Here is a 20,301-nt window from a genome sequence, read left to right as displayed (position 1 = left end):
ACAACAACTTTATTTCTTACCCACCTCTCCCTCTGGATCGAGGCAGGGAACAACATAAAATATAAAAATGTTATAAAATACATAAAACAGATTAAACATATAAAACTAATACATTGTTAAAATAACAGCCAGACTTCTTAAAATTTGACTGGGTAGGCTTGTCGGAAGAGATCAGTCCTTATAGCTTTTTTATATTCAGAAAGACTGTTGAGTTGGCGAATCTCTCCCGGCAAGCCATTCCACAGTCCAGGAGCGGCAGAAGAAAAGGTTCTCTGGGTAACAGTTGTCAATCTGGCTTTGGCTGGCTGAAGTAAATTCTTCCCAGAGGACCTGAGTGTGCGGGGCGGATTGTATGGGAGAAGGCAATCCTGCGGGTAACCTGGACCCAAACCATGTAGGGCTTTAAAGGTAATAACCAACACTTTATACTTTGCCCAGAAACTAACTGGCAGCCAATGAAGTGATTTTAAAATTGGTATCAATTGTACCTATGACTAAGAGATAGTATGAGAATTGTGGGATAAACAATGTATTCTTAGTTGAGTGGTTTCCGGCCCTGTTCTCTTCCAAGGACTAATTCTGTGATTATGTTTTCCTATACTTCTTGCCCAGTCCTGCACTACATAGATCTGCTTTTGAAAATGTTCCTATAATTCTCAAGCAAAAATTTAACCTTTTGGACGGAATCTGAGGTGCAGCACTGTTTAAGAAGTTATCTGGTTAGTGTAATGCTCAACTGTTAATTTAGGGAATTGTAGCATCCTCTACTGAGCTATTTTCTGCTCAAGTCTAATGAAATATTGTACATCTACAAAAAGCTTAAATTTTCTGTCACAGGATTTTAAAAATGATTTATTTTGCTCCATTTAGTACTGTTGCAGCATGGTGCTGATCCAGCTATCCGTAATACAGATGGAAGAACAGCACTGGACTTAGCAGACCCATCAGCAAAAGCAGTACTTACAGGTAAGTGGCATCTTCTGTAATCCATTAGATCTAAGTTCACTTCTGGATACCATTTGCTGCCATTTTCTCTGGGTTCCTATAGTGTAAGATTGGTATGTTATTGAGGCATGCGGAACTTCAAACTTGTTTTTTCTTATTGCACACAGGCACCCAAAGTTGCGGATACACAATCTTTTCAGAAAACATGAAGTATCAATCTGTAAATGTCTTGTGAATCTTTACCCCATTTTCCATAATAGCAAGGCCCATATTCTGTTGGGGGAATTAGTAGTGTTTTACAAATTCCTCCCTGCAGTTCGCAAATAAACGAAAGCGTGAGCATTGAGTCCTTAATGCATTTATTTAGAGAAGTCTTCCAAAAACAAAAAAGCCAGGCTGGTAGCATCAAATAATAACAAAGTAACTGTCTTACCCTAAATCACGTAAGTAAGCATAACAGCTTTACAGTTTTCTTTGATAAGTCCTCCCTCCACATCAAAACAGCATACTCCCTTCTCTGGCAGCGGCAGCAGCCTACGCCACACCCCACACTCCTGTGAAAGAGCGAGCCTTTTACTTACTTCACCCAATCACCAACAGGTGTTCTGAGTTTGTAAGTCTCTGCCCATAATCTGCCAATAATTACTGTTAAAGTTAACACGAAAACCTAACATCCCCCTGCATTTTGTATACACTGATACAGTAATTACCTTATTTAATATAATTGCAAGTGTTTTGTCAATTTCTGATGTTGTTCTTTACTTATAGGTTTAGACAACAGATCCGCAGCAATGTCTTTTCCAGCTAAATATTGAATTTGTAACAAACCATTTCTTATATACTCCTTTGCATGGCCCAATTTGATTTGTAGATATTTGGTTCTTTGTTTACAACTATCAGTTTTTTAAGATAGAAATGCTTGATTGATTGTCTTGATAAACAATGACAGGTTTTGGTACATCAATCTCAGCATCCTTTAACAATTGTCATAACCATTCAATGTTCACAATGGCATAGTTAAATGCATTCAGTTCCGCTTCACAGGAACTTAACGAAACTGTAGACTGTTTTTTACAGGCCCAATCGAATAAACTGTGATTTAACATGTAACAAACACCAGATGTACTTTTTCTATCATTTATATCATCTCCAAAACTAGCGTCAGCATGAATTTCTAACCTTCCAGTGCATTCCTTTGTGAACTTCAACCTGTAGTTCAAAGTGCCCTTTAAATAATGTGCTATTCGCTTCATAGCTTTCCAAGTATGTTTTGTGGGTTTAGCAGTTTGCCTGCTCAATAAATTTACACTCACAGAAATATCTGGTCGGGTAGCATTGGCAATAAAACTTAGTTGCCCTAGTATACTTCTGTACAATGTAGCATTTTCAAAATGTTTACTTTGACTATCTGCTTGGAAATTCTGCACCATTGGAGTATCGACAGAATTAGAATTCTCCAAATTAAGTTTGTCAGTCACATCATTTATCTTTTTTGATTGATAAAAAAGATTAGCGGTCTTTTTCTACCGCTAAAGAAAGATAATTAGTTACATTACCCAGGTCTTTTAACTCAAATTGTTCTTTTAAATTTTGTACAAACCTGTTATATTTTTCTTTATCAGACCAAAATATTAACAAATCATCAACGTAACACAATACATACAACTTGTGCTCTTTTTCATGTTTAACAAATAAACATTGATCTGCATGCCCTTGTTTAAATCCCATATCTCTGAGTATTTTTGACAACTTAGCATTCCACGCTCTTGCAGACTGTTTTAATCCATATAGACATTTTTCAAGTTTGCATACAATGTCTTTGTTGGTTTTAACACCTTCAGGTGGTAACATGTAAATATCTTCATCTAGTTTTGCATTTAAATATGCTGTTGTTACATCTTGATGTGATACTTGCATATTTTTTTGTGCAGCAAGTTTAAACATCATCCTTAGGCTTTCAAAGCGTATTGTGGGTGCAAAAATCTCATGATGCCCTTGTATTTGGGCTAAACCACAAGCAACTAACCTTGCTTTGTGGTGTACTATTTTTCCAAATTGATCAGTTTTCACTTTAAAAATCTACCTACTATCAAGAAGTTCCACGAAAGGTTGTTTTTTAACCAACCTCCATGTTTTGTTCTTATCTTACGAGTTTAATTCAGTTTGTATAGCTTGAAGCCAAGGCTTAGCATCTTCTTCAGACAGTTTCTGTACATCTTTATAACTTTGAGGTTCATAAATGGCTCTACCAGCAAATTCATCCTGGTATCTCACAGGGTATATACCTTTGGTAGAACGTTCTGACTTACGCACTGCAGCATGCTCATCCTCAGACCTATCAGAACCACTATCTTTTTTCACTGCATCCATAGTATGCAGTGGTTTCTTATTTTCTACATCAATCCCAGATTCTTCTGATTGTTTTAAAATGTCCCTTTCACTATTGCTTACTTCATTTTCATCACTATCACTATCATCACTTTGTTTCACTTTCGTTAACAGGAGTGGATTGGAAGATTCCAACTCGTTCCCAATTAACATTATAATCAACACGCCTTGTTAATCTTACATTCTGAGTACTTGACATAAGCATTCTATATGACCCTTTTTCGTATCCAAGAAATATTCCATGTTGCCCTTTTTCTTGTAATTTCTGACTCTGGGGTGTATGCACCCACATGTCAGATCCAAAAATCCTAAAATGGCTCACAGAAGGTTTTTTTGTCATATAATTTTTGATAAGGAGTGCACTTCAATACTGAACTTATGCTTCTATTACGTACATAGTTAAAACAGTTCAGTGCCTCTGCCCAGAACTCCTCTCCTAAGTTGGCATCGTGCAGAAGTGTTTTTAACCCCTGCAACAGGGATTGGTTGTTTCATTCTTTCACACAAACCGTTCTGCCATGGAGAACGTGGAGTGGCAACCATGTGCTCAATGCCATGCTGCGTAAGGAAACCTTCAAACTCCGCAGAGCAGAATTCTCCACCTCTGTCAGTAAAAAAAACAGGTGACTTGGGTATTATGCCTATTATTAACCTAAGCACAAAATGATTTAAACCTTTCAAATGCCTCATTTTTCTTCTGAAGCATATATACAAAAGAATATCTCGTATATTGATCTATGAGCACCATAAAATAATTTGCTCCTTCTGTGGAAACCTTAAGGGGTCCAACAAGATCTCCATAAACAAACTGAAACGGCTTTTCAGCCTCTGTACTTGTGATTTTTCCTTTAGGGACTTGCTTTACCTTATGCTTTGCACAAGATACACATTTCATGTGGTACTTACAACTTTTTAGTTTCATCCCTTCTACTATAGGCTGCATTTTAGATACCGCTTTAAAATTTAGATGACCAAACAGCCTATGATAAGAGTGAATACAATTATCATGTAATTGAGGATTTGACTTTGATTTCAAAGTTTTAACCTCACAACACTGACTATCATTCTCCTCTTTTTCATTCCAGTATGATAAGAGAAACAGCCCGTTTCTCTTTTTAGCATACAAGATCACTTTGTTGTTTTTTATCAATTCACATTTGAACTTCGAGAATTTAACAACAACATTTTGCTCAGTTAATTGTGACACACTTGATAAATTTTCAGATAACTCAGGAGCATATAGTGCATTCTTAATTGATGCATTTAAGCTTTTAAGGAACACAGTTCCAAGCCCTTTACTCTCAATTACTTCCCCATTGGCAAGATGGATATTCCCCCTTTTGTTTAGTTCAATTTGTAAACAAACTCTTATCTTTGCACATATTGCAGGTAGCACCACTGTCTATAACAAAATGGTCCCACCTTTTCTTTGAAGTGGACACAGCAATAAGCGCTTTAACTTGTCACTTAAACACCCCTTGCTGTTGTCCTTGTCCTTGTTTCTTCTTCTTTTTATAATCTTTACGTAGATGCCCTGTTTCTCCACACGAAAAACAACAACGTACTTTCAGTGCCGCTATCTTCTCACTCTCAGCAGTTAAATTACCCCTGCTGTTCGGCATATGCCTTTGTGAAGGTGCAGCTTCATCATTGTATCTGGAAGCCACACGCCTATCTACTTCAGACATGAGCCTCGCTTGAATAAGTTCAAGAGTCAGCTCTGCTGGGGACAAAGCAGCTAGTTGAGCAGCGATACTTTCATAACTTTTATTTAAACTGCTCAACACAACGTAGCAGAATTGCAGGTCAGGAAATTCAACTTGACGTCGTAATAACTCATCTCGGAGCGACCTTAAATTCCTCAGATGTTCAGCTAGGTCACCATCTGGAGCAAGTTCAGCTCGATACATTCATTTAAAATACACAATGGTCGACCCGGTTCCACGACGAAGATGAATTGTCTCTAATGCTGTCCACATTAGTTTTGCAGTTTGTTTTCCACGGATATTAACCAATTGTTGGTCTGAGACAGCCAAAGTAATTAGAGCCTTTGCTTTAGCGTCATCATTATTCCATGCCTCCGTAACAGGAGCGGGAGGATCTTCTGCTATGACTCTCCAAACTTTTTCTTTCACCAGAAATGCCTCCATCCGGTAACACCAAATAGAAAAATTGGAGTCATCTAGCTGAGGGATATAAAAGCCACTGTCTTTATGTTCTGCCATTGAGCCTTGCTTCAACAGCCAGCAATCAAGCAATTAAACAGTAGGCAGAAGAGCAGCCAATGTCCAGCACTCACGTTGTTTAAAGAAATTCACTTCGCCGTCCCGAAGCCTCTTTGGTACTGAACCTCAAAGGTTCAAAACTCTTCTTCTGGGCCCATAACCAGATGTTGGGGGAATTAGTAGTGTCTTACAAATTCCTCCCTGCAGTTCGCAAATAAACGAAAGTGTGAGCGTTGAGTCCTTAATGCATTTATTTAGAGAAGTCTTCCAAAAACAAAAAAGCCAGGCTGGTAGCATCAAATAATAACAAAGTAACTGTCTTACCCTAAATCACGTAAGTAAGCATAACAGCTTTACAGTTTTCTTTGATAAGTCCTCCCTTCACATCAAAACAGCATACTCCTTTCTCTGGCAGCGGCAGCAGCCTACGCCACACCCCACACTCCTGTGAAAGAGCGAGCCTTTTACTTACTTCACCCAATCACCAACAGGTGTTCTGAGTTTGCAAGTCTCTGCCCATAATCTGCCAATAACTACTGTTAAAGTTAACACGAAAACCTGACAGATTCTCCATATGATTCTGTACTTCTTCGGGTGTGATCCTATGTGTTGTGCCTTATTAGACAGAGGCCTCCGAATATCCAATGCCCTGCCAGGCTGTTGCCCGCAGGGTGGGAGGAGAAGGTGATTTTTGCTTCCCTGTCCTCCTTTTTACATGTTTTTCCTCTAGGTGGGCCTTTGAGCCTGTTTAGAGGACACGTGCTTGCTGGGACTGGAGAGGTCTTATGATTTCTCATATCTCAGCCCTTTTTCCCTCCCTCCAAGGCCTCATTTGCGACCTCAGGAAGAACTGCCATGATACTTTCTGTGGCAGCTGGGAGGGGGAGGGGGAGGGGGATCAGACTAGGACAATGTCTGTGACCTTGAGAATGGGACTGTAAAAAATTTTACGTTCCTGGGATGCTCTCTGAAGGACCATAGGATTGCTCTCTTAATTGAGCAAGTAAACCGAATATTACCCTCCATGTTCCAGTTCTGATAAATGTAACTCTTCTCATGAGTTTGTGACATAAAGTAAAAAGTAGTTAATTTGCCTAGTGGCCTTGTTCCCATGATGCTTGGGGAGAATAATACTTTTTTTTATGGCTAGAGGAGACTTGCTTTGAAAAAATGAAAACTTTTGTAATGCCTCATAAGATTGATAAAGTAACAGCCTATTTGCTTTCTACTATTCCAAAGGGAAAAGCAATAGTCGAGGTTTGTTTACCACATCATCACACAGCCATAGTTAATATTTGGAAAGACAGTTATTTGTGCAAACTTAGAAACTTGCTTCAGAGTTTGATTGTTTTCATTTTATGGTTTAAATCTTTAATGCCAGCAGACTACTATTTATATAAACAAGCGTCAAATATATGTTTGAATGAATCAAAGATTTTGTTGCGTCACGTGCATATTTCGCAGATTCTGACTTTATAAGAGATCGTTTGTGTTTGATTATTTTCTAACAAATGCAAGCAAAAATATTTAGCTTATATAAGTTTTACGTATGAATTTATTTTTGAGATCAGAAAATCCTATTTTCTACTTCATTAACTTTTAGGTGAATACAAGAAAGATGAAGTCCTGGAAAGTGCCAGGTAGGTAATAATAAGAAAAATAAGCTTTTATTACTCTAGGTATTCCCCTTTCTCTTTTATGAGTCTGAAAAAAGGGAGAGGCAAGCAAGCTGCAGGACTTTGAGAGATTGTATTGTCTGTAAGAGGTTATTCTGGCATGAAAAGCTAAACTGTGACCTGTATGTTAAATTTTGTACAGGTCGACAATACATAGAAAGGCTGGAGACCTAAGTATCATTTTTATATGAGATTTCATGAAACAGTTTTTTTAGTGAATAAAATTTTGTGTTGATGTTTTGGTTAAATGTACTATGAATTTTTCAGTCTGAAACTCATGCTATATAACCCTCTTCAGGCATCTTGTGTGTGAAAAGGAAACAGCAGGGACTACCCTACACTTTCCTAATGTGGATAGCCAGGGGGTGCACCAGCAATGTCAGTCTTCTGGCGGGGGAATGAATTGGAAAATTTTCCAATAAAATTAAGTTTATTTGCCTAGGATCATTGGTATAGACAAATTTTCAGTTTGCATCAGAAAGTTTTCTGTTAAAGACTGTAGCTCCAATCTGAAAAAAACTAATTTGAAAAGCTCTTTTAAACCATTAACATTTCAAATTATTTGAATGCAAGGAAATGTTGAGTATGTGTCCTTGCTCTTGGTATAGTTACTTACAACAACAATTTATTGCAGTCAATAGACCATTCCAACAAAAGTTACATACCAAAACACTTAGCGTACAGTTACCTATTAAAAAGACAAGTAATCATAGAGGATCTAATAGAAATGGCCAAGTTCAAAAACTTGGCCACTTGCTCGGTGATTGATTTGTCTGTGTTCCAAAGTAATAGGGACATGAAGAATTCAGTTGGGTGACCAGGAAAAGGTTGTAAAATGGAGTTCAGACGATCATTCCTAGCCCCTTGATAAAATCTACAGGACAGTAACACATGTGATACGGTTTCCACCTCAGTATTTTTACAGGGACGGCATCGGTTGAGCAGTGGGATTTTGTTGTATCTGCCATCTAAAAGTTTAGAGGGAAGGACGTTAAGTTTGGCTTGTGAGAATGCTCTCCTGTATTTGGGGAGTACAGTTACTTGTAATGCGATTGACTTCAATTGGACTCATTCCCAGGAAAGTTTATTTTGTGTTGCAGCCTTAGGACAGTATCCAGTGATGTCATTCCGTAAACTCAAAGAGTAGCAATGGAGCTGCGCAACAGCCTTCTGTTGTGCAAGAGTAATTCCAAGTGCTTGCACAAACAGAAATAATAATAATAATTATTATTATTATTATTATTTATTATTATTTAGTTGGATTCTCTTCTTGTGCATAATTCAGAACCTATTTTCTGCTACTTCAGCATCATTTGCAGTAGCAGAGTGGTTTTGTACCATAAAGTACATCTAGGTCTGTTAGCAACTGATGATTAAGCACATTAAGACACAATGTGAAGTATAATAGGTAGGAGAGTCATGTAATTGTTCACCCAGGATTTCTTTGGCTCATAATTAATTGTAATTAAACTTAAAATGCTCTAGCTTCCTGTACCTTGTATTGCTATTGTTGTTGTTGTTGTTGAAATAGTTTTTAATACTGTATTTTAAATGTGATTTTTAATGTTTATAAAAGGGTATTGGATAAATTCCTGGAGGCAAAGGCTATCAATGGCTACTAGCTCTGATGGTTGTGTGCTACCTCCAGTATTCAAGGCAGTAAGCCTGTGTGCAACAGTTGCTGGGGAACATGGGTGGGAGAGTGCTGTTGCACCATGTCCTGCTTTGTTGTTCCCTGGCCTACGGCTGGTTGGCCATTGTGTGGACAGAGTGCAGGACTAGTGCTGGACCCTTGGTCTGATCCAGCATCAGGGCTCTTCTTATGTTATTAAGTAGTACCTAGGTATTATTAAATAAATGAAAAAATAAATAAATGGACTAATATCTAAAGAATGTTTTTTAATAAAGGAGTCTTCATGTAGCTGTTTGTAGTGCCTTCACAATATTGTATAAACCGAATAAAAAATCATGCTTGAAAAACATTCAGGAGTGTTAATTGCCTTTTAGAACTGGAAATGAAGAAAATTTAATGGCACTTCTTACACCACTAAATGTCAACTGTCATGCAAGTGATGGCAGAAAGGTATTTTTGTTTAAAATTTCATATTTTAAAATGTTCAGAATAAAAAATATCTAATATTAAAATACTTTGGTAATATATTTCATTTCATTAGAGATGTTAATTTGGAGTTGTTGTTTGAGTTAGTTAAATTTTAATTCAGGGATGTTTACTGCAATCTAATTTTATGTGTCACTGGTGTGTTTATAGCAGAACACTTGGTTTAAAATATTGCATTTTTAAATTTAGCAAAAGTAATTAAGAATATGCATTGTTTAAATTTCCCTAAATACCTGCTGTATTAGTAAAACACTAATGCATCAAGTAGCATTAATTATCTTCTATAAATTACCTTTTTGTCTTGTGGAGGTTAAATCAAAATCAGTTACACCTTTCAGTTAATTACACAGTCCTTTATATTCATGTGGTTGACGTGGCTGACATGTTGTTAGGTCTTATGTAGAGACAGAAGATAAAATTAATGCCCTTGCTAATGGAAATAAAGCCTGCATGCAGCCCCATGTTTTTAACTAGTAATGCCCACTGAAATCTTGAGGAAAGCCATATCTATACAAGAATTAAAAACCATAGGGAAGGGAAAGCAAAGACTAGTAAAGTTGTTAACGACCATATAAGTTAAAAACTTTTAAGGGAAAATCTTTTAGTTTGAGATCTGCCATTCTGTCGATAATGTAAAATGTTTTAATGGATTCATTAGATTTAAATTATTTAAATTAGCAATTTGCTGTCTAATTTTTTGGTATTTAATTTTTAGATTTAATTATTTTAATTCTTATTTCTAGTCAACTCCATTACACTTAGCAGCTGGCTATAACCGTATTAAGATTGTGCAGCGTCTATTACAGCATGGAGCAGATGTACATGCTAAGGATAAGGGGTGAGTGTTTTATAAAGTATTTATACATTCTAGTAAAATATCTATGTTTAAAGACCGAAAGGGGCATGTCTCAATTTGTAGTACTTTGTTCCAAGAACAGGCCAAACTGTGACTTTAGATATTTTGGATTTTTAATCAAACGATTAAATGAGGCTTTCAGATAAACAACAAAGATAAGTTTTAACATTAACTTGCACTAATGCCACATGGATTCTTTCTTCCAGTATAATGCACTTTGTTTGATCAAGGGGTTGTAGAATTGCAGCAACCATGCAGTATTTTCACCCAGACTTCCTCAACCAATTCTGCAGTGTGCCATCTTTAGTCACAGTAAACAGTTAATTTTTAGTTTATTCCAAACACTTTGCTATGTCAGCTGCTTGGTTTATAATCAGATTAACTTGGTTAAAGTCCCCCAGGTTCAGAAGTAAGCAGTAGGGTTATTTATTGACTTTAGTAAGACTTCATTACTATTGTTGCCTCCATGGAAATGTGTTGGTGAACCCCAAAAAAACACATATCTAGTTATATTATCATTGAGCCCAATAATGATTGCACTTTCCCCCAAAGTGTCAGTTTCTGTTTTAGACGAACATTTAGGGTTTTTTTGTGATGCTAATGATAAATAATTATTGATAATCTTTAAACTTCTTGATGGGTTCATCTGATTTTGAAGTGCTTATACATTTAATTACTAGGATGGTGTGTTTTGTTTGTTTCTTTAGAGATTTGGTGCCTCTTCACAATGCTTGTTCCTATGGTCATTATGAAGTAACAGAACTTCTAGTTAAGGTTAGTTTCTTAATTATGCATGACTTTTATAGGGAACCTATTGTGATCATATTTCACTTACTGCTGAGATCAGTTAGATTTGTGTCTTTTAAAAATGGGTATAAATGTATGTGAACTGTACAGTATAATAAGAGTGGTAACACTCAAACCACAAAGACATCAAAACAACATACATAGGTAAATAATTCAGAAATTTTACAAATGTATAAAGAACAGGCACATCAACAATATTTATAAGATGTTCACACTAACATTCACAACAAAGCCTGTAATATCAACAATCTAATATACATATGGTGAACTATTCACATGAAGCGTCTTTTATATAAACAGTTGTCCGGTACTAATTGCTGTTTCGAAGATTCTTCCTCAGTATAATGCCACTAAGTTTACAGAAGGAGCCACGGCTACACAATTAGAAAGAAACCCACCAGGGTTTATCACCATATCATTCTCGTTTCCTCAAGCCGACAAGTCATGAGAGTATTTAAAAAGGCTGCAAAATGCACCAGGCCTGTGCCATGGCAAATTGTGGGTCATGATTTTCTGCCATGATGTGTGAACAGCCCCTCTGTTTATGGGCTTCTAACTGTGGTTCAGGCAATTCTACTTTGCTTTTCATAAACATATCACATGAGATGTTGCAAGCAAACATTATAGTTGGGAGCGCAGGAAGTTGGAACAGGGATGGGGCAGGGGATTGTTAATTATTACAGGATGAAGGTTCTCATTGACTGCAAGGACTCCCTGCCTAATATGTTATAATATTGTTCCTAACATGTTGGTCGTTGGTATAGAAACCCAAATTAATATCCTACTGTGTGGCCTTAGTTTCAGTGCATCTGTCTTGTCATGAAATTAAACTGTCTTGTTGGGCTGTTCAGAAAGGTGGAGCACAATTATAATTTGTAGTCCCCGTTTAGATGAGTGTTTCTGGCACAATGCTACCTTCCCTAGGACACCAGAGTTCTACTTCATTATTATCCAGGAGAAAATGATATATGGTTATCTTTCCTCTCCTAGCATGGAGCTTGTGTAAACGCAATGGATCTGTGGCAATTCACTCCTCTGCATGAAGCAGCTTCTAAGAACAGAGTGGAAGTGTGTTCTCTCTTGTTGAGCTATGGTGCTGATCCTACACTGTTAAACTGCCATAATAAAAGTACAATCGACTTGGCCCCAACACCTCAGTTAAAAGAACGATTGGCATGTGAGTACAGCGAAAATGCGTTTGAATTTGAAAGATTGGTGAATATTTTCCAATTTTCACTAGAGTTTCATGCGTTTGGCTAGTTTTGATAACCAGCCATTATTTATGATCCCCACTGCCCCCAAATCCCCTAATTCCTCCAGTAGGCTCAAAAGTCAGAGATGAGAATCTATTCCTCTTGTAAGCATAGAACCCAAGCGAAATATGGGGTTCATATCTAACTTCCAGCTGCACTCAGATGACACCAAAAGGCAACGCAAAATCACACATGAGACTGCTTCTTGGAGTTTGAGAGCAGCTTCTAACACAAAGAGTAGTAGATGGGTTCTTAGTTGTATGAGTATCCATCTTTCAAAAATGTAACTGGCTTCGTGCTAGTTTTAAATGTAAAAGTGGGATCCTTTGCCTCATTAGAATGCAGTCAGAATGCAGAATAATTTTTTCAGATGCCTCACACCACATACAGCGCAGAGCATTGTCTTCACTGTCTGGGCAGACTTTGAGGCAAAATATTTATGGGACCATGCACAATTAAGTAGGTATTAGTAAGATTTAATGAGTCAGAAAATAGTAAAACATTTCTAGTAAAATTAAGACATTAATTTTTGTTCTCTTCAAAAACTAGGCATGACAGAGGCCTACCAAGAAGACAGATTTACTTTTTGAAAATAGAAGAATCATTCTCACATGCATATATACTACATAATTTCTCAAGTAGGAATGCTAATAGAAAATCATATGAATGTTTGTTGGAAAAGAGTTTACAGTGGTTTGAAAAGAATAGTACCCTAATGGAAACAAAGTAATGTGATACTGTTTGAGAACTATATGCCATTTTCTCTTCTAGATGAATTCAAAGGCCACTCGTTGCTACAGGCTGCAAAGGAATCTGATGTAGCACGTGTAAAAAAGCACCTCTCTCTTGAGATTATAAACTTCAAGCACCCTCAGACTCACGAAACTGCCTTGGTAAAATGTTGAGCATACATTTTCAATTAATGTTTGTTGTGGCTAAGCTAAGTAAGTGGAGTAACATATCAAGAATTATTTGCTTTAGGACAGGGATGAGAACTTCTGGCCTGTGTGACTTCAGATGAGGCCCTCCCTTCAGAAGGGGGGGGCAGGACTGCAACTGAACCCTTGCTCAGTTGCTTTGCTGCTCCCTCAGCTTCGTCATGCAGCTGAATCTACTTCACTTCTCCCTTACATTCTCCACACTGGAGAAAACAAAGGAGGAGCAAAGCTGCCACTTCAGGGACCTTCACTTTGTCTGTGCTTTTCTTGGCCAAGCCCCACCCCCCTGATGTCAAGGATGGGCTCTGCCCTCTGACATCATCTAGTCCATGGGCATCCAGGAGCAATCTGGACCAGTAAGGTTCCCTGTCCCTGCTTCAGAAAAAAAGGATATTGCTTCTTCTTGAACTGGCCTTTGTAGCCGTGCTGTTTTAACTTCTAAGCATAGGGTTTCTCCAACTATTTATTGATACTTACTTAAATCTTTCAGTTCTTCCCAGTAATGATTTAAAAGGAGGAGATAAATAAGTTCTGAGCAAATGTTTTAGACTGAGGGTAGGCAACTTGTGACCCTCCAGATGTTTTGCCCTACAACTCCCAGCATCCTTCACTATTGGCTGTCCTAGCTATGGCTGATGGGGTTGTAGACCAAAACATTTCGAGACCCACAAGTTGCCCACCTCTGGTGTAGGGTATACAGATGATTTGAGTTAGTGGGCAGAGAAGGAATGAGCTGGCCCATCCACACCACAGGATTTGTAGACTGCTAAGTGACCTCTGTGTACGATAATGCCTAGAAGTGTTTTCTTTTACTTTTTTCCTGATAAATTTCATTTGAGGATCGATTAGCTCATTTTGGGGTAAATCCCTCATGGTGAACATCTATTGCATCATTCTTATCTGGCAAAGAGCTTCTGTTTAGAAAAATACTAAGTTGTCCTTGTTAGTGAGAGCACTTGAAAACTAGCTCTTCCTCTAGCATACCTCTGGCGAGACTGCATGTGAAATATGCTTTAAAAGTATGGTGTGTGTGTGTGTGTGTGTGTGTGTGTGTGTGTGTGTGTGTGAGAGAGAGAGAGAGAGAGAGAGAGAGAGAGAGAGAGAGAGAGAGAGAGAGAGGCCTTTAAAATGATCCTATGCTAATTTCAACAAGGAAGTTACACTTTGAAATAGTTTTTATCCAGTGGAATTGGTTAAGAGAATCTGTCTTCAACTTTATGTATTTATACCGCTTACTATCCTAAAGTCTCTTACAACCTTTAGAATATAATGTACCAGTTGTACTGAATTCTGTGTTAGATTTTTTAAAAATTAATCCACGTATATCTTACATGCATTATTTTCAAGTAATGGTGTGGTGTTAAGCACTTTTCCCAATGATACTGAGTCCCAACGCCAACTGTTGGGATTTCACTGATTGTAAATCCCTGATACAAAGCTGATCCAGAAAATAATGAAAAGATGTCATTGTTTTAATAGCACTGTGCTGCTGCATCACCATATCCCAAAAGAAAGCAAGTCTGTGAACTACTTCTAAGAAAAGGAGCCAACATCAATGAAAAGACAAAAGAGTGAGTGCTCATTTCACTTTTTCTCCAAGGAGTTTAGCGTAGCAGATCTGTTGGTTCTTCCCAGCTTTCTTTTCATCCTCACAACATCCCTGTGTGATAGACTGGACTGAGAGAGAATGATTTGCATGAAGCCACTGCAGGAGCTTCATGGCTAAGCAGGAGATTGAGCCTGAATCTCCCCAATCCTAATCTGGTGCTCCAGCTATTGCATTTAAGCTAATCAACAGTGTATGAAAACTAAATGGAAATTGTATCATTTGTTTTTATAAAGCTTCCTGACGCCTCTCCATGTTGCATCAGAAAAAGCCCATAATGATGTTGTTGAAGTAGTCATGAAACATGAAGCAAAGGTATGAATTACTTTTTGTTTAATTGGGCATACTTAGATACATAATGAAAAATTACTTAATGTGATTTTCCCTCGGCTGTATTTGTGGCAGCTATTCTATTCAGTCCATTTTTAAAAATGGGAGTCAGAAGATGGTTGTGGGAACAGAAATGTTGGAAGCTAGTATTACTCTATGTTGTAGTTACAAAATAGTTCTCTGCTGTCCCAATACAGATGATTCTTTAAAAAGGTATCATGTTCTATATTCCTTGTTTGAAACTGCATTCTTAAGGTTCTGTGATAATCTCTAGGTCAATGCCTTGGATAATCTTGGCCAGACATCTCTGCATAGAGCAGCGTACTGTGGCCATCTTCAGACTTGCCGACTGTTGTTGAGCTTTGGCTGTGATCCATCAATTGTATCACTGCAGGGTTTTACAGCCTCTCAGATGGGAAATGAGAGTATTCAGCAGCTATTACAAGGTAAAAACTATCAAGTTTTTATTTCAAGTTTTATTTCTGCCTTTCTCTTGTATTGGCTGTATCAGTGAGCATCATTGAGGAATAGTACTGTTGGAACAGAATAATTGACTGGAGAAATTTACAGGCATGCTAGCAAAAGTGTACCATGCTGCAAAATAAAAGTGCCAAGAACTGATTGTGAAATCATTATCCCTTGAGCCCATACATTTTCCTCCTCTAAAAACATTCAGTAGGAACTTCAAAACAGAAAAGAAAACATGGTCAATTAATTATGGGCTCATTTCTTAGAATAGGTTCAAATGGTTAGCCTCACATGGTTATTATACACTGTTAATGGAGGGTAGCGATTTGCCACTCTGGTTTCCCAATTGGAAGGAAGAGCATGATGGCTTGTTCACTCCTTCCATTTATCCCAGCTAGTAGTTCTGCAGCTAACTAGTGTGCTAAAAGTGAGCCTTATTTACCCTTAGCGGCCAGTGAAAAGGTAATAACACCAAATTACCATTAAAAAATAAATACCAGCTAATATGGGAAAGTTTTCTTGTATTATATACTGAGTAATGTGATCCACTGCAAAACCAGTGCAGGCCAGCAAAGAGAAATGCTTGACACAACCCTTTTATTTTACCTTTTCTATGTAACTATCAGTTTATCTAATTTTTGCTGAACTATTTTACTTATGGACATGAGACATTTACTCTTTAAATACAGGACAATATGAAGAAGGGACGGGAAAACCTAAAGCGCAGGGATTTGGGGACAGGGGGAAACGGTTTACTGTTTTATTGGATTGGAAAATGAAAATGTTGTTAACAACAACACCCGTGAGCCTATCAAACTTTGATATTTCAGATTAGTAGTATATTTTGTACGTATAGTCAAATGGCAAATAGAACTATATGTCTAGGGTAATTAATGTTTTGCAGATTGAGAGCATAAATTTCCTATCCTGATGGTTAATATTAATAACCACTCATCCTTGTGTATTTTGCCATGAAAACTTGGAAAATAGTTATTTTTCATTTCTTTTACAGAAGGTGTCCCTTTAGGCAATTCAGAAGCAGATCGGCAATTATTGGAAGCTGCAAAGGCAGGAGAAATGGACATAGTAAAAGTAAGATAAAATTTGATTTTGTAATTTCTTGCTCTGAAAAAGACAACTATTAAGTCTGCAGGCAAACTTGTCACAAAGTTTATCTTAAGGCTTCAGAAACAAATTAAATTATAGTTTATTGCAATAAAACAAAAGCTCATATTTAAAAACCTAATTTCTAGAAAACTACTGCTTTTTGGAAAGTTTGACACCTGTTCTTCCAGTATTCTTAGCCAACTCAGCTACTGAACTAGTCATTTGCTGTTTTGTTTTTAAATTTTGTTTTATTTAATTATTGTGCATAGTACAATGAGCTTATGGGGCAGAATCCAACAGTGTCCTTGCACATGTGGCCAGACCCACCATTTCTGGTCAGCGTGCGGCGTACAACTACTGGAGGAAAGCCCTAAATAAGCAAAAATGCTAGTTTCTGGAAGGGGCAGGTCAGCAGAGCCTTTGTGGATGAAATTGCACTTCATTGAAAGAGCAGATTCATGGTTTGGGGTTCCTCCTACATCAGTCTTTGTCATTGGAGGTCCAGTTGACTTCCATGGCTTGGAGCACCCATTACCAACTTACATTGGTGCAACAACTACACCCATTCTTGGATAGGGATAACTTAGCGAGTGTGGTACATGCACTGATAGCCTCACAACTCAATTACTGTATGTACTCTTATGTGGGGCTGCCCTCCTCTCTGGTTTGGAAGCTGAAGATAGTGCAGAAAGCAGCAGCTAGGGTGTTCAGTGGGATAACCAGCCATGTTCACATTCCACCTGAGTTTAAATAAAAACTGCACTGGCTGCCTATTAGCTACGAAGCCATGTTCAAGGTTATGTTGCTGACATACAGAGCCCTAAATAAGTTGGCACTAGAATATGTAGCAGTCCACCTCCCGCTGACCTTTAGGATCTTCAAAAGAGGAATTGTTGGTTGTTCTGCAACCAACAGAATGCTACCATGAAATATCTCTAAGGTGGGCGCCCACCCTCAAACCCCAAACACCCCCACCCCCACAATTTGGGAGGCAAAAAAATACATGTTTTAAACTGCTCCTGAAAACACACTTGTTCACCCAGGCTTTCTTTGGCTTATAATTAATGAAATGTAATTCAATATATGCTGCTCTAACTTACTGATCCTTGTATTGCTTTTATTGTTACCATAGTTGAAATTGTTTTTAATAGCGCAGTCTAAATGTGTTTTTTGTAAACCGCTTAGCGATGTTATATTAAGTACATAAATAAAAAAATATATATACTTTCTATAAAGGTATATTTATAGTAAGTATATAAATATATTTAAAATAAATCCATTGTATTTTATATGCTTAATCTATATATTAAGTATATTTGTGAAAGGTATTATATATTTATATACTAATATAAATAAGGATGCAATCCATAGAAGCTCAGGGACTTATGATTATCCTTTGCAGAGTAGCTGCAGCACAGAGAGTATCTTCTCTTCTGTGTCCTATCCACCCTGCTTTTTCGGCTAGATGGCTGATTTTGGCTGTCTAGCTGGGGCTTTGGAGCAAGAGTGGGGGAGGCCACATGGCGCTTAGGACGCTGACTAAATCAGCTTCCGTGGTCTCCTTCCGTCCCTGCTCCCAAGACTGCCCCCCTTTCCCCCCCTTCTGCACTTGTTTTACCAAGCATGGAGGGGCGGCCACTGTGGTTCACTCTGCAGTCACTGCGAGGGGGTGCACAATTTCCTGGCCCCCAGCTCGGAGCACTGTCTATGAGCTTGGAGCCAGAAAATGGATACATCCTGTGACTAGGGGACATAGGATTGCTGCTTTAATAAGGTATCTATGGTATATAAATAAATAGTTTCTTTTGCTTCTCATCCAATAATATGTATTTCAACTGTTGTGTTTCACAGAAGTTATGTACAGTACAGAGTGTAAATTGCCGGGATATTGAAGGACGTCAGTCTACACCACTTCACTTTGCAGCGGGATACAATAGAGTGTCTGTGGTTGAATATCTTCTGCAGCATGGTGCTGATGTTCACGCAAAAGACAAGGGGTAAATGTTCCATTCTGTTGGTTTTGGTTTTGCAAATGTTTAACTGTAGTGGACATGGGGGCGGGGTGTTGAATTTTGGTATTCCTACGTTCATAGTATATGTTTGAGAGATAACATAGCTTTGTGTGGCTGGTACCTTACCTAGCATGACAAAAATGTTATGGGGTGGGTGTGGGTGGAGTCAGTCATGAGAGACAGTGTGGTGTAGTGGCTAGAGTGTTGGGCTGGGAGTCAGGTGATCGGGATTTCTAGTCCCCACTCAGCCATGGAAGCTCACCTAGTGACTTTGGGCCAGTCACAGACTCTCAGCCCACCCTACCTCACAGGGTTGTTGTTGTGAGGATAAAATAGCGAGAAGGATTATGCATGGTGCCTTCTGTTTCTCAAGGAGGAAAAAAGCTGGGATATAAATGTAATTAATAGAGTAGATGCCCTGTGGTGCCTGTCATTGGTAGAAAAATGCATTTGATGCACATCCACTCTAATGTGTATGTTAACATTGACATAAAGAAGAATGGAGAATCATCTTCCTACAATGTAATTTATGATAGTAACATGATTGTTAAGTTGACTTAAGAAGTATATACTATGCGCTCCCACTCATTACATTGCATCGGGGGGGGGGGACGACACCACTAGCACAACAGGGAGTTAACGCTTCCTAAACTAACTCCAGAAACTAGCATTTTCAGGGTTGCTTCAAAACCATTAATTCCCTGTTGCGCTAACGGTGGGTCGCACTAGCGTGTGACACAGCCTTTTAATTCTTCCTATGCTTAAACTTTTCCTTAGAAGTTCAGAAAGATTTTGATTCTCGAAGCCATTAATACTTACTGTTTGACTAGGTCAGTCAGGAAAAAAAAAAGCATTTTTAAAAGATATTGAAAACATTGATGCAAGGACCAAGTGTAACTTTCACTGATGTGTATTTCCATAATATTTTCAGAGGCCTTGTTCCTTTGCACAATGCTTGTTCATACGGACACTATGAAGTGGCTGAATTGCTTGTTAAACATGGGGCAGTTGTCAATGTAGCAGATATATGGAAGTTCACTCCTTTACATGAAGCTGCTGCAAAAGGAAAATACGAGATTTGTAAGCTTCTGCTACAGGTATGTCTCATGGAAAGTTGAAGTATGTGGTGCATGTAATCTTAATTGTTTTATTATTTCCATTTAGCAGGCTTTTAAAATGTGAGTTTTAAAATATACAGATGAGATGCTCAATGTGTTTTTACTTTGCATGTTTTCTTCGGTTATGGAAGCTAATGTATGTTTCTTTCAAATTTCTCATTGACATAGCATGGAGCTGACCCCACGAAGAAAAACAGAGATGGGAATACTCCATTAGACCTCGTTAAAGATGGTGACACAGATATTCAGGATCTCCTTAGAGGAGATGCAGCTTTGCTAGATGCTGCGAAGAAGGGCTGTTTGGCTCGGGTGAAGAAATTGTGTTCTCCTGATAATGTAAATTGTCGTGATACACAAGGCCGACATTCCACTCCACTCCACTTAGCAGGTTGGTGTTCTTTAATTGCCACATTTGTGTATTTGTTGGGTCATAAGCTTCAATTATAATTGTTA

General features: G+C 38.0%; 1 protein-coding gene across 2 annotated transcripts in view; it reads left to right on the top strand.

Annotated features, from left to right (window-relative positions):
* The first annotated feature begins 919 nt into the window (after positions 1 to 919).
* Positions 920 to 20,301, top strand: part of TNKS2 (tankyrase 2) — a 36,091-nt gene continuing 16,709 nt past the window's right edge. For both annotated transcript variants that reach the window (XR_010025737.1, XM_063132898.1), the window contains exons 1-14: positions 920 to 966; positions 7,162 to 7,198; positions 9,242 to 9,317; positions 10,097 to 10,191; positions 10,917 to 10,983; positions 12,007 to 12,193; positions 13,041 to 13,162; positions 14,687 to 14,778; positions 15,050 to 15,128; positions 15,418 to 15,589; positions 16,624 to 16,703; positions 18,570 to 18,715; positions 19,662 to 19,827; positions 20,017 to 20,236. Coding sequence is in view for 1 of the 2 variants with exons in the window: in XM_063132898.1 (XP_062988968.1) it covers positions 9,264 to 9,317; positions 10,097 to 10,191; positions 10,917 to 10,983; positions 12,007 to 12,193; positions 13,041 to 13,162; positions 14,687 to 14,778; positions 15,050 to 15,128; positions 15,418 to 15,589; positions 16,624 to 16,703; positions 18,570 to 18,715; positions 19,662 to 19,827; positions 20,017 to 20,236 (1,480 nt within the window). In the remaining variant the exon portion in view is untranslated. The remainder of the gene's footprint in view (positions 967 to 7,161; positions 7,199 to 9,241; positions 9,318 to 10,096; positions 10,192 to 10,916; positions 10,984 to 12,006; positions 12,194 to 13,040; positions 13,163 to 14,686; positions 14,779 to 15,049; positions 15,129 to 15,417; positions 15,590 to 16,623; positions 16,704 to 18,569; positions 18,716 to 19,661; positions 19,828 to 20,016; positions 20,237 to 20,301) is intronic.

The sequence above is a fragment of the Elgaria multicarinata genome, chromosome 8, assembly GCF_023053635.1.
Source record: "Elgaria multicarinata webbii isolate HBS135686 ecotype San Diego chromosome 8, rElgMul1.1.pri, whole genome shotgun sequence".
NCBI lineage: Eukaryota > Metazoa > Chordata > Lepidosauria > Squamata > Anguidae > Elgaria > Elgaria multicarinata.
This window is presented reverse-complemented; position numbering and strand designations above follow the sequence as displayed.